The 14225-nt window shown below is 32.8% G+C and overlaps 1 protein-coding gene across 1 annotated transcript; it reads right to left on the bottom strand.

Annotated features, from left to right (window-relative positions):
* Positions 1–60: 60 nt before the first annotated feature.
* LOC127793111 (actin-interacting protein 1-2) lies at positions 61–9125 on the bottom strand (the record flags this gene model as incomplete). The annotated part of the gene is given in 6 exon segments (XM_052323893.1): positions 61–1031; positions 2126–2533; positions 3506–3925; positions 5725–5911; positions 7190–7351; positions 8728–9125. Coding segments are annotated over 6 exon segments (1827 nt in total). The 3' UTR covers positions 61–773.
* Positions 9126–14225: the final 5100 nt, after the last annotated feature.

Raw genomic sequence — 14225 nt, 5'->3', positions numbered from 1 at the left:
TATCTCACTTTCTCATCCTTTTTCTTTCACACTCACAAGATATAAAGATCCAAACACAAGGGCAAGGAATACACATCCAGAGAAAATGGCTAATGAAAACATGAGTTATAATTGCACCCTAAATTTGGAGAAAACAAGCAAAGAAATGATCACTACACACTCACCAAATCTAAAAACCACAAAAAGAACCATCAAGAATTTGCCAACTCAATCCTATAAAAGGCTCTTGATCACATTTACACACCAAAAAATGATAAAAGAGAAATATAACACAGCAGAGTCCACAGCCTTACCAGTTTGTCCTGGCAGAAAACTCAGAAAAATCAGACTTTAGTGCCTGCAATTGTTTTCCCACTTAATAACTTAGTTTTCTCTGGCCAAAATTCCTATAAGCACACCTCTATTTCCAGACCAACATTTGCTTCCAATGTGCTTGCAACAACTTTCAGGGATTTCCACACCACAGGTTCAGATAACTGGCTGATGTACCATCTTCAATACATACCTCATGCAGGAATTAATCCAGTTTCTCTCAAAATAAAGAAAGCATCAACTTGGGCAGGGGGCTTGACAAGCTGTTGCTACAGCCTACAGACCTTCACATAGTATCAGGACAATCGAAACGAGGCATATCAAGTATTTCTCCTTTTTTCGATATTTTTTTCTCAAACTTCATTGCAAATGGGAAACAAAAAAACCAACCAAAATAGAACCCAGCATGTTTTACAAGCGTCATTATCATGACTTGCCCATGATGACCTTCATTCATCTTATTATTGTGGGGATAACTTCCATAAGCGAATGAAAGCATCCTCACCAGAACTGGCCACAGTGTAGTCATCAACGAAAGCTAATCCATAAACCCCACCCAAGTTCGCACCCTTGATGGTCATACGGCTTGATGGTGGCTTGCTAATGTCATATATAATTACACACGTGTCAAGTGATCCTGTGGCAACCATGCTGCTATCAGGAGACCAAGCCAAGCAGTTTATGCGAGCAGTGTGATATAACATGTTCTTAAGCTTCACCTGCAAAATAATTTATCAAAAGAAATAAGGCATTAGATGTGATATACTACAATAAGGGAATCAAGTCAAAGAATATCACCTAAGCCATTTACCTTTTCCAATTCCACATCAGAAGGTTAGATCTATAATTAAGCGAAGGATAATGATTCCTACAGTCCTTAAGCAAATGAGGACAGATAATAAACCCCGTATCAGGTTTTACCCTATCCTTTTTTTTCACAATAAGTAAAGACAAGATAGAAGAGGTTGACATGAACAAGCAAAGCATAGAGCAACATGGAAATTTTCAGCTGACAGATGTATGGTAACCATTTTTTGAGGTCTAGGCGAGGCCAACTAAACCCATAACTGGACTTAAAAAGCTATGTTCAAACAAGTCAAGCAAATAGAGATAAAATTGAGAATAAATCTCTCTACCTGACTAACATATCATACGAAGTTGTATGATAACAATAAAAACTCTCATAGTATCTACAAAACCCTCAAGTTCATTATGGATATAGAAATGAAAAATTACAAAAAGCACACCTCCATCTACCAAAGCAGCAGCAGTAACAAATCAAAAAAGAATATTGATCCAATATTAACAATCAGCAAAAATAAATCTACATGACTGTTGGATTTGTCTAGTCAATAACTTCAGCACATTTATTGCTAATTGACAGAAAATGTTATTCTGATGTGTTTTTTAACAACTTAAACTAGCCAACAGAGAACCATGAGAGGAGTTATGTCAGTAGGACCCACATCTATGTATGAATAAGCTGAAAGGAAAGCTACATTGCAGCAAGGTGCTAGTGCTTATCTTAAAAAGCAAAGTCATCACAGGATCATTTACTGGACTTAAATACGTAAAGCAATGCCTTCAATTCAAATGGTAAATAGAAACCAACTGGAGAAGTGTTTTACTTTTGAGTTTTGACAAATTCAATCATCTAAGAAAAGAGAGTATTGGTTCATCCTCCAATGCCTCTTAATTATTTTAGCTCAGGAAAGAAGGATGCTTGTTACATGCAAGACTACCTTAATGGCACCGATTACAGATTCCATTGCCTGAAAGCCAAATGATTTAGAATAAGTTAGTTGTCAACTACCTCTCGAGATACACGATCCCATACAACAGCTTCTCTATTGGCATCTGCTGAAGCAAACATGGAAACATCTGGAGAGTAGCGTATGACAGTAATAGCACCCCGGTGTTTTTCAAGTACAGACTCTTCTGTTAGAGTATCACCATTAATATAATACAGATGCAGTTTGCCATCCTGCCCACCCACAACGGCTTCAGTTCCATCTGGTGCAATTGCACACGCTGTCACTGTAAACCCAAGGTTAGTAGTTGAGATTACTTTTGTGCCATGAAGGAGGACAACTCCTGAATCAATTGAAACCAAGGCCAGATCAGGAGAAAGAAGAGCAAGGCTCAAGTCCTTTGGTTGACTGCCAATATCAACAGAGTCTACATCCGCACATTGATCTCCATGTAGAGAATTTCTCCAAATCTGTGTCAAACAGCATTTAATACTCCACAAAGAAATCAACTGAGCTTATATTTTGTTAATATGGTTATCATAAGAATATCATAATATAACTAATCACTTCAGATGAATATGAACACCTAGGCAGAAGAGTCAAACCCAGAACATCCCAAAATTTTCATGAAAACTAGGAATAGAAAATTTGCACAAATAGAACAAAGAATCAAAAGAATAGAGGAACATCTATCCTAAATTTCCTTGACTCCCTGATCAAATGTTAATATCCAAACGATTAGATTCAAAAATTTTATTCGGCAATCTGTATTTCTGAAAATGTACAATTGGTTGATATTAATCAATTAGAGGTGGCTAACAATCAGATATTATGCAGTCACCTGTATGAACATATATCTATCTACACAATGTTGGTAGAAGGGGATTCAAGCAGATAAAATAGTCTCAACAGAAACACATTGTAGTCAGCTGATGACTTATCCTACTAAAAAGAAATGTGGAAAACGAAGCTGGAGATAGAGATTAAGGATTTCTTTTGTTCATTTATGCTGTTAATAGTATTCTCAGGCAACTCCTAAGTATCACCACAATCTATTGTAATGGCCTAAAATCTCTGGATGATGTTTAAGTAATAGGGGAGTAGGCCAAGTTGATTTGCGGAGAACATTTATATTGTACGTCATCAATACATGTACAAGATATTCCCAACATATACTATTCACGACTTTACAGACTGTTTAACATGAACCTTTAATGGTTATAACATGATCCATTCAGAAGCCACATACAGACACATTCGGCTAAAAGGAACAAATAAGATAACAGAGAATGTTAATAGATTGAAAACAATACTTCCAGGATAAAATTTATTTAAAGATATAGGCAGATTATCATATTCATTTAATAAGAAGAGATCAATAAAAAGGAAAAAAGATAAACTATTCAGCAAGCAAAGAGACATGTCTTTCCACTAGTATTTACCTTGTTGTCATACCCAGATGAAACAATCTCTTCTTCAACGGCTGCCAAACATTTTACTTGAGCATTCACCTTCCGTTCTAATCTACCACTATAACCAACACCTTGGATCCATTTAATAATTAAACCATCATAGCTGCTGGACAATATAAATTTTGGGTCACTTTTGACGACTGCTAGTGAAGTTATGTTCTTCATATGCCCAGACAATAATATTGGGGCTTTATCTGGATTACTTGCTGTGTATAAACTAATTGCTCCACCAAGGGAAACAGTGATAAGATAATCATTCTGCCAAAGACACCCAACAAGCATGTCTTCAACTCCACCAGAACCCGGATGAGTTAATGTTTTCTTCAATGTTCCTTTACCATCAGATATTTCCCATATTTTTGCAGTCTTGTCAGCAGATACAGTTAGCACCTGCAATTACTGAATCACTTATGAATACTAGAAACATGGGGGAAAAATGTTGCAAAAAAAAAAAAAAAAAAAAGGTCAGACACAGAGAGGGAGGCTGATCCAAAGCAGGATAAGAAGAAAAAGGAAAGATATCTAGTTTGGCAAGGACTGGTTTTAACACCACATCTAATCTAATTAACATCAAATAGCATGTCCTGTTTTGCGCTCCTATAGTTGGCTGATGGTCTAATTCAGTTGTCTTGGAATATTAACTTTGATTCTTTCTTGTAAAAAACATAACCTTCAGTCTTGTGGTGTCTTTGGTGCGTGAGGCTCTGCACTTTGTGAGGGTTAGGGGAGTGTCATTTTTACGCAGCCCTATCCTTGCCTTTGCAAAGAGGTTCCACAATTGAACCCCATGAATTTCTCGTCACAAAGTAGCAATCTTACCATTGTTACCAAGACTTTCCTTCAGCTAATTTAATTAGGAAAAATGTAATAGCCTATACATAAGTGTGACTTTTCTAAGCAAAAGCCAAAAGGGTTGGACTATACAACTCACATTTTGATTTTTGACCCCAAGAATCATATGTGATGAAGCAAAAAATTTCCCTATCATTTGATTTCTATTTCCCAATCTAAACCCCTCAAAGTAGTAGGTACTCAGAAATCCAGTAACCTGCTACTTCAATGTTCTAGCCACTCAGAATCACTTTTCATTTTTATAGACTAAATGTTCTCTTCTACCTTTTAGACTTCAAATTAAAAGTTTTCCTTCCCCACATGGGCACAACATACTTCTGAGACCCCTAAATTCACCTACATCAGTCAGGGCAAGATTACATTGAGAATACAACCCAAATACTATTTCTACCAATCATGTTGATGAATGTTATTCCAAAATGGGTATTATACACTTCTAAAAGCAAAACAAAGTAGAATGGAACCATGATTTAGTGTTGTGAAAGAAAAAGAAAATCACTATTTTGACCACTCTGGCTAGGTTCATCCAATAAAGAGGAAAAATGAAGACTCAAAGCCAAAATAATCCTATATCCATCCAGCTCCTTTTTGTAGGCTTGCTGGTAAATGGTAATTATTTTAATAATGCATGGAAACAATCTAGATACCAAATTTAGCCAAACAAACTATATCATGTGTTGCACTCAACTTTTCTGGAATAGGTAAACAGATCTTAAACCAAGCAGCTGCAATATCTCTTTTGCAGTTTTGCTCCCTTCCAAAAATAGCGAAACTTCTCAGAACAACAATTTCCAAATTTTATTTATTTACATATATGGCCCCGCATAGTGGGATAAATGCTGGATATGTTGTTGTTGTTATATGGCCCTGCATGGACTTGTCCAAATATGGGGAAAAATTACAGAACCATAATTTTAATATTCTTCTTTTGTCTGCTAACTTGTCACAGGTTATGTTATGTTGACTATTCTATATAGGCAAAATACTTGTGTTGTACACTTGATGCTTGTGACATAATATTGGACATATGTCCAACATGGTTAATCGTAAATACATTATGAAGTGTTCTGTTAAACAGTTTAAAACTCCAACTCTGTGCTAGGCTAAAAAACATTTTCAGACTACATGAACAAAAAAATACTGGACCTGAGAATTAGATGCATCTACTATCTACTGCTTGGAAGCATACAAGGACTTGACAATTATCCATGCAACAGATGCCATAGGAAGAAAATTCGTACTAAATCATGTTTCAGACGTTAAACTAAATATGTAAAGGACCTTATAAATAAAAAATAAAATTGTAGCAATTAAAGAGAGAATCAAAGACAACTCACCTGTTTGCTATCAGGGCTCCAGCTAACAGCATATATGCTGCCTTTGTGCCCATCCTCTGAGGATAGTTCTCCAATTTTCTCTCCAGTTTTCCCATCGTACAACATGCCCTTCTTATCAGAGCTTACACTAATGAATTTGCTACCATCTGGAGAAAACCTTATACAATTGACAAAATTTGCATGATCCCTGCAGAGCAATAATACAAAACTTCCCATGAAACAAGCAGCTTTAAAATGCTACTCAATTCTGACACACTTCAACTAAATGTGAAAAACAAAGGGAAAAAAAGAAGAAAAAAAAGTAGCAGTAAAAAAAAAAAAAGTAACACTAGTAAATAGGAAAAAAAAAAAAAAACACTTGCCACACACCTTTGAGTCCTAGTAATATATTCCTCACGATTTAATGTATCTATAATATAGAGCTTTAACATAATGAAAAAATCACGTATTATTGCACATTTGCTGCAGGTTAATTGTATAATGATATAAAGTGACTGTGAGTCGCTAGCGTGACATCATAATGATGAGTGAGAAGTGAATCAAACACTCCCAAAGTATGAGCCAAATTTTATGAGATGTAGCAAGAAATCTCTATTTTTAGGTCTATATATATACTAGTTTATGTGGCTGAAAGCTTGGAAAAGTTATTGCAGCACCGGCTTTTTTTACTTAAAAAACAAACAGAAAAGAAAAGCTAGAGGTATTTGGTTGTTATTTTTTCGCTTAAAGAACAAGCATTTTGGATCTAAAATTTGTATGGAAAATCATGTTATTACAAAAATAACTAACAAGCAAACTTTTTTATCAGCCACAAACACTCCATTATAACTTCTTTTTTTAAGAAAAAACTCTTACAGCTTTTTTAAACATTATTTTATTTATTTATTTTTTCTAAACCTTTTCTAAGATAGTTTTATTATGAGAAAAGTTGGTATCGGATGGAAACTTAAGGTTATAGGTCAAGAAAAGAGTATACACAAAAGCTTAAGGCCTTCATAGTGCAGAAAACTTTGAAGAATGAGAAGTTGCTGCCCAAATTCAATGGGCATCACGACTAGGTCAAGAATATATCAGCTTTAGATCAGGAAAAGCTGGTAGAACTGTAGCAGGTCCTTACTTTCATTGTATACAATAATACATTGGGGAAATTTTACTAGTGTTTGCCCTTACACGTCAAGAAATCTTTTTCTCAATTGTTAAAACTTGAAGATATCATATTTGTGTAACTCAGTGCATCTCAATGATTGATTCTTGCATGGTTCGATCATTCTCAAGTGGGAGTGATTTGCCTTCAGCTCTTTCATCTCTATGTACTAATACATATGCAAACATATATCTGACAATAGGTCACTGATTCCTAGGACCATAAGGAAGTGCTAGCACTACTTCCAATTTATAGTGCACCAGAGAGAGAGAGAGAGAGAGAGAGATCAAACTGCATGCAAACAGTATTAATTAATCAAACCTGATGGATTGCTTGAATTTAAAAGGAGGCCCCTCATAAAAATTCACCATATAGTCCTCTCCACATGTAACAATGCGAAATGGTCTTGTCGGCTTAAATGCACAGCTCAGAACTCTTTTGGAATGGCCATCAAATTCTCCCACATTAGACCCAGAATCCCACCTATACAAGATATTTTTTTATCAATTATATGCAATTAGTACTACTATTTGCAACTTATAACAGCAAAGCACCAGTAACATGAATATGTAACAGAATCAGATGAATTGCAACTCTTTTCAGATAGGTTTGCTGCAATAAATTCATCCTAGTTTTCAATTGGTTAAACACATAAATAAAAAATGTGATAGTCACTCCCCTACCCGCAACACATGTGCCAAAGAAAAAAGTCAGATATGCTTCCTCATGCCACAAGACAATGAAATAAAAACTTATGCAAAAGAGAAATAAATTTTAACATTCTTAAATAGTGACTCATGTAGCAAAAATGTCATAAGATATCCATGTTAAATGTGCTTCAATTTAATGGTGGCCTTTACTGATGAGTTCAGATAGACCAATAAACTAATTGACTTATATGAAAGAAAAAAGAGTATTTACAACATTTGAACAGTTTATACATTAAATCCCATGTTTGAGAAGAGGGCGAACCTTGATAGTAACAATAAGGTTGCTAAAGTCGAGTTGTGGAAACAATCTCTTTAAAAAAAAAGAAAATAAAAAAGAAAAAGGTTAGGTTACATAGTGAGATTAAGGCTAGATATGTTGTTCTTGTTCTCTGAGAAACCAAGAAGGCAGAAAGTTTCAACTACATTATCCTGTGATATCAGGTAGTCTACAAATTCCATGTATAAGATCTAGTTTGACAATAGACTTGAATAATGGATTTTGGGTTATAAAAGGAAGATCATAATTTAGCCGGTATGAATATAATAGTAAACCAAATATTTGAGCCATTGTGTTGTGTGGTGTACTACTCAGAGATGTTCAACTCAAATACAGCTTATTATGTGATCACTTCAAAACTTTGTGATCAAGAATGTGTTCGTGCTGACAAATATGAGAGGAGCTAAATACCCTAATAGCCTAGCCGTTCTAGTAACTCTCCATCTTCATCCTAGTCTTCTAATGTACCCATCATCAAATTTGGAACAAGAATGAGTTCCAGATAAAGTTACAAACATAGCAAGGAGGTCGTGCCACCAGCCATGCTCCATTGGATGATTTTCCGACCTAATCATGCACACGTGAAAATGAAAACAATTCGGCAAGTAGCTTCCCTCTCAACCAAATCGTCAAGTGTCGGTTCCCAAATTACCACGAAGAAAAACACAATCAGTTCCTATTACAGAAGCCATTGTGTTTCTTGGAATTACCGACAAAATTTTAGCTATAACAATCTCACGTACATCAATAGTAGTCAATCACAAATCAACTTTGTATAAAACCTCACTACTGTTTACGGACGCTAGAGCGGCGAACCAAAAGGAAACCTGAAGAACCGGGACGAAAACGGAGAGATGAGATATCAAACTCACATGAAAGCGCGAACAAACGACTTGCCCTTGCCGTCTCCGGAGGCGACGATCCTCATCCCGTCCGGCGACCACTGGAGATCGTCGATGCGACCGGATAGGACTCTGAACTCCTTCTTGAGGACGAAATCGTTGTGCGTCCCCCAGATCCGGACAGTACCGGAGGCGTCGGCGGAGGCGATCCACTCGCCATTAGGGGAGTACCGGGCCACAGTAGCCGGATAGGCGTGCTCGCCGTAGACGGCGGCCTGGAGCGGGCGGTCGAGGTTGCGTATGATGACGGAGCGGCCGTTGCAGTAGAGGATGGAGTTGGATTTGGCGTCGCCGGAGATCAGGATTCCTCGCCCGCGCTCCGTCGACGGCACGCACGCGTAGGTCTCCGAGAGCTCAGCCATCGCTTACTAATTTCTTCTTCTTCTGCTCTCTCCCTGGAATTAGGAATTTGATTCGTTTCCCTCTAATGGTGACGACCAGAATGTATTGGGATGAAAGCGAACTGAGGGATTTGACAGTTGGCTTGGGCCTGGAATAGAGATCCAAGAAGATCGTCGAGTGCCATTGGACTGGGCACTTGTCCTGGAGGCCACGTGTCACGCCGCAAGCATAGTGCTCGCTATTTTTCTTAAAATCCTAATTAAATATTTAATTTTAAGGTTAATAATGAAAATAATTTATTTTTTTTACAAATTTATAATTTTATCTAATTCTTTTAATTATGATAATTAAATTTAAATTAACTTAATTAGACATAATTTCACCCAACAATTTATAAATGATGTGTTTATATTGATTTGACATGTTAATTGTTATATTATAATAATATTTATTTATAAATTTTACATATAGACATAAATAAAAAAATTATGTATAATAAATTATATTTTTATTTATTTATACATACAAGTCTTACAAATATTATTATTATATGATACATAACATGTTAAGTCAACATTAACACATTTTTTTTAAATTAATGAATATAATTGCACCAAATTAACTTAATTTTGACCTAATTAATAAAATTAAAAAGATTGGATAAAATTTTAAATTTACAAAAAAAAATGTATTAATTTTATAATTAGCCCTTAATTTTAATATTAAATTTAAATATTTAAATAAAATGTTTATTCTTTTAATTTGTAAAATTTAAAAATTGAGACACAATCATGACTGAATAATGGAATATAATAAAATTTTAATTAAAAGACTAAAATTCACATTTCGTATATATTAAGCCAATATTTTTATATTATATATTACACTTTTTTACATCACACAAAACACTATTTTCATTCTATAAAATACTTCTATGGTGGGTACAATAAAAATTTGTGTCAGCTTTTAATATATTAACTTTTAAAATATTATTAAGATAAAAAATAAAATTATTTTTATAATTAAATTAAAGTATTTATTTTGAAATGTCATTACATATAATTATCAAACTAAATAAAGGAAACAACAAAAAAAAATTATACAAAATCTTTGACAATTCATTTGTAATCCCAACTTTTTTAACTTTTTACGAAAGAATAAGTTTTTAATTATAGATAATTTTTTATCTAAATTATTTTACCTTTTTTAAAACTCACGGTCAATATTGATTTAAATTAAATATATTTAGAGCCCGACTCCTAAAATAAACACAAACGATTGCATAATTTCGTATAAAGACAAAATTAAACCCTTAAGAATTATAATTTAAACATAATAAGTTTGAAAATGTGAGCATTTATATATAAATTTTGTCTTAATATCATGTTTGAGTAACATTAGTATAGATTTTTATTTTTTTAAAATTAATTTGAGACATTTTTAAATTAGTACAATAAATACATTATTGAAGTGATCTTACCTCAAACCTAAATACTGTTTTACCAACCATAACTAAAAAAAATATTAGTAGTGGCCAACTGTCATCGTCTAGTGTTATTTTTTATTTATTTTTTTTTCTGTAACTAGAGAGAGTTTGAAAAGGTAAGGGTACCAAATTATAATTTAAAAAATGGATGGGGCGATTTTTTAATTAAAACTTACTTTAAGGGCATCTGGAATAATTTAGTAGAAGAATGGTTGTGCTATGCAAGTATAAAATAAAAGATTTTAAATAAAAATTAATTGGTATATTTTATTTAGACTGTGTAAAAGTAAAAAGAAAAAAAATACCGATACGGAATATAAATAAAGAAATAATTTTTTGAAAAAAGTAAAAATAAAAATGTGAGAATGATTGAATAAAAAAATATAGGGTCCTCTCACAAATATAATTTTTAATAAAAAATATTTATTTAATATAAAATAAATAAAAATTTTATAATACATTCAAATAAATATAAACATAACTTCTATATAATTCATGAGGCACAACTTAATAATTAAAAATAAATAATAAATTAAAAAAATCAAATATAATATAATTTATAAAAATTTCTCCACTTTATTATTCTCTTTTTCTATGAAATTCATAAAAGAGTATGGTTTCCGATTCTTAAAAATTTTAATTAAAAAAATTAATTTTCAATATATAAAATTATAATTTAAAATTTTTGAGTTGAAGACGGAAAAAATTTCATCTCAAATGAAATTTTGTTTGTTTCTAATCTTTTTGTGGACAGAAATGCATTTTTAAATTGGAAAGACATTTATAATATTTTTCTAATATTACGAAACAATCTTGAAACATTTTTGAAATTCAAATTATGTTAATATAATTGAATTTAAAAGTAGTTATATTACATAAAAGAGTATTTTAGGATTATTAAAATTTGACGACTTCACAATTAAAGGATAATACATGTAAATAAAATAAATCAAATGAACATTTATAGATAGTGCTTAATAGTTATAATTTACTTTTTTTATATAAAAATTTAAATAAAATAAAGATGCTAAATATAGAATTAATAAAAAGAGATTTTATGCTTAAAACAAAACAAAAGATTTTTTAGTGATATAGTGATGAATTTTGAGGTCAACAACTTATTTTCATTACTAATATTATAACTTTCTTTTCTTATCGATGTAACCTTTTGTGATGTGTAAGTGTGGTTAAAATCTCTTTTTTAAGCAAGTATAGAAGAATACCTTGCTTATTTTTAGTGGACTTTCAGATACAAGTAACGACTCTTTAGCATCAAGAGTAAGACTGAAAATGCTAAAGTGTTGCACTAACAACTTAACCTAACCTATAGGAAAAAACAACTAACAACTCTAACAAAAGCAATTCCATTAGAAGTCCTGACCCTCTCAGTCCCCTAGGGGAAAGAGGAATACCTCACTTATTTTTGGTGGACTTTCAGGTACAAGCAATGATTCTTTAGCATTAAGAGCAAGACTGAAAATGCTAAAATGTTGCACTAACAACTTAACCTAACCTATAGGAAAAAACAACTAACAACTCTAACAAAAGCAATTCCATTAGAAGTCCTGACCCTCTCAGTCCCTTAGGGGAAAGAGGAATACCTCACTTATTTTTGGTGGACTTTCAGGTACAAGCAACGATTCTTTAGCATCAAGAGCAAGACTGAAAATGCTAACAAGTTGCACTAACAACTTAACCTAACCTACGAAAAAAAATAACTAACAACTTTAACAAAAACAATTCTTTTAGAAGTCCAGACCTTCTCAATCCCCTAGGAGAATATACCTATTACTACAAATGCTTATCGCCCTTGTTTTTTCTCTCACCTTTTCTTTATAGAGGGGGGGGGGGCCTTGCTTTTGGCTTTTCCAAAGAAATGACGCTTAAAGCATGAAAGAATAAGTGACACACTTTTGTCGCTAATTTAAAATTTTATTTTGCTCATAAATTTTGAATATTTTAATTATGATTTTTTGTAGGATAATAGTCTTAGTGACAAAAGTGTATAATCTTCTGGGTATGAGTCAATTTATTCACAAATTCTTGAATTTTCTCGAGGATACAGCGGCAAGCATTTTATAAAGCAATTTTATTGCTGCAGTTGTTTGTGGTGACGAATCAATACCTTTACTGACACATTTTGTCACAAAAACCCTTATCCCTTCACTAAGTAGGTTGAAAAATGAGATCTGCCATTTACAAGGCAGTTTTGAAGTGTGAAGGCTCTAGTTCAAATTATTGCGGTATCATACTAAAATCATCCACTCGCAATAAAAGTGTCGTAATAGCAATATCATACTAACAATATTGAAATAAAGTTTAACGAAAATATTTCGGGTTGATCCGAAGGGATGTGGCCCAACGATGCAGATTGGCCCGTGGCTGATCAGAATGTACAAAATATATGATGCACTTTCGTCGCTAAAATTTTGAATATTTTAAGTTTTATAGATAAAGATATTAGTTTAAGTGACAATTATCTTGTTTTCTTTGTGACACAAGGAGTCAATTTTTTTACGAATTCTTAATTTCTCTCAAGGATATATATATATATATATGTATATGTTTAATTAGACAGTGAGTGACAAACATTTGATAAATCAATCTTGTTGTGGTGGCGGAACTTTTAGTGACGATTAATACATTTACTGGCACTCTTCTGTTACAGAAATTAATCATTATCTCCTCTATACGTAGGCCGATGAAGAATCTGCCTTTTACAAGGCAGTTTCAAATCACCAGGGGGCTAGCTCTAGTTCAAAATAGGGCAATATCATGCTAAGTTAGAGCAATGTCATTCTAATTGAAAATGAAAATATTCGAAGAATTAATAGCTAAGATTTTAATAGTTTATTAAATTGTTATGCATATCAAAGGTTAGAGCATCGTCATTGATTTGATTTCGATAGTCAACTTTATTTATTTGATTTTTTACATGATTGAGAATATCTTGTTGAAATTAAAGAATATTGAAAAAACATTTATCTCTTTTTGAAATAGTATCAAAAGTAGTCTCGCTCTTAATAAATCGACTAAATAACATAAATAGTTACTGAACTTTGCACTAAGATGCAAAAAATTGCTAAACTTCAATTTGTAACCAAAAGATCAATGAAATTCAATTTAATATATGATTTTATAACTACCCTCTATTGCCACTGAAAGAGGTTAATGAGATGTTGACGTACCTAATAATGTGGATTGGTAAACAACACAAATAGTCACTAAACTTTTGCACTAAAGTATAAAAACGTTAATATTTCATTAGGCTTTTTTAATGACAATTGACAATAGCTATGGAACTGCATATTAAATTAAAGTTTAGTAATCTTTTAATTATAAAACTTTTTATATTTTAATATATGATTCAGTAGCCATTTATACTATTTAACCTTGACAAATCTAACATAGTGAATGACAACTAAAACTGGGAAGACCAACAAAGAACAACTAAAAAATTGAAACGTAGCCACGAGTTGATCACATGGGTGGGTTTGAAAAGTACTACAAATTAAGAATAAGTAAATTTCAATTAAACCATAATTTAAAAAGTCTTCAAGAGAAATGAATAAGTTGTGGAAAGTATCAGGAATGATCTGCCGCCCACGTTGAGTACGGGCTAGTAGGGGGACGTGGGTGT

The sequence above is a fragment of the Diospyros lotus genome, unplaced genomic scaffold (assembly GCF_014633365.1).
Source record: "Diospyros lotus cultivar Yz01 unplaced genomic scaffold, ASM1463336v1 superscaf1, whole genome shotgun sequence".
NCBI classification, from domain to species: Eukaryota; Viridiplantae; Streptophyta; class Magnoliopsida; order Ericales; family Ebenaceae; genus Diospyros; species Diospyros lotus.
Note: the sequence above shows the minus strand (reverse complement) of the source record. Positions and strands in the feature narration are given on the sequence as shown.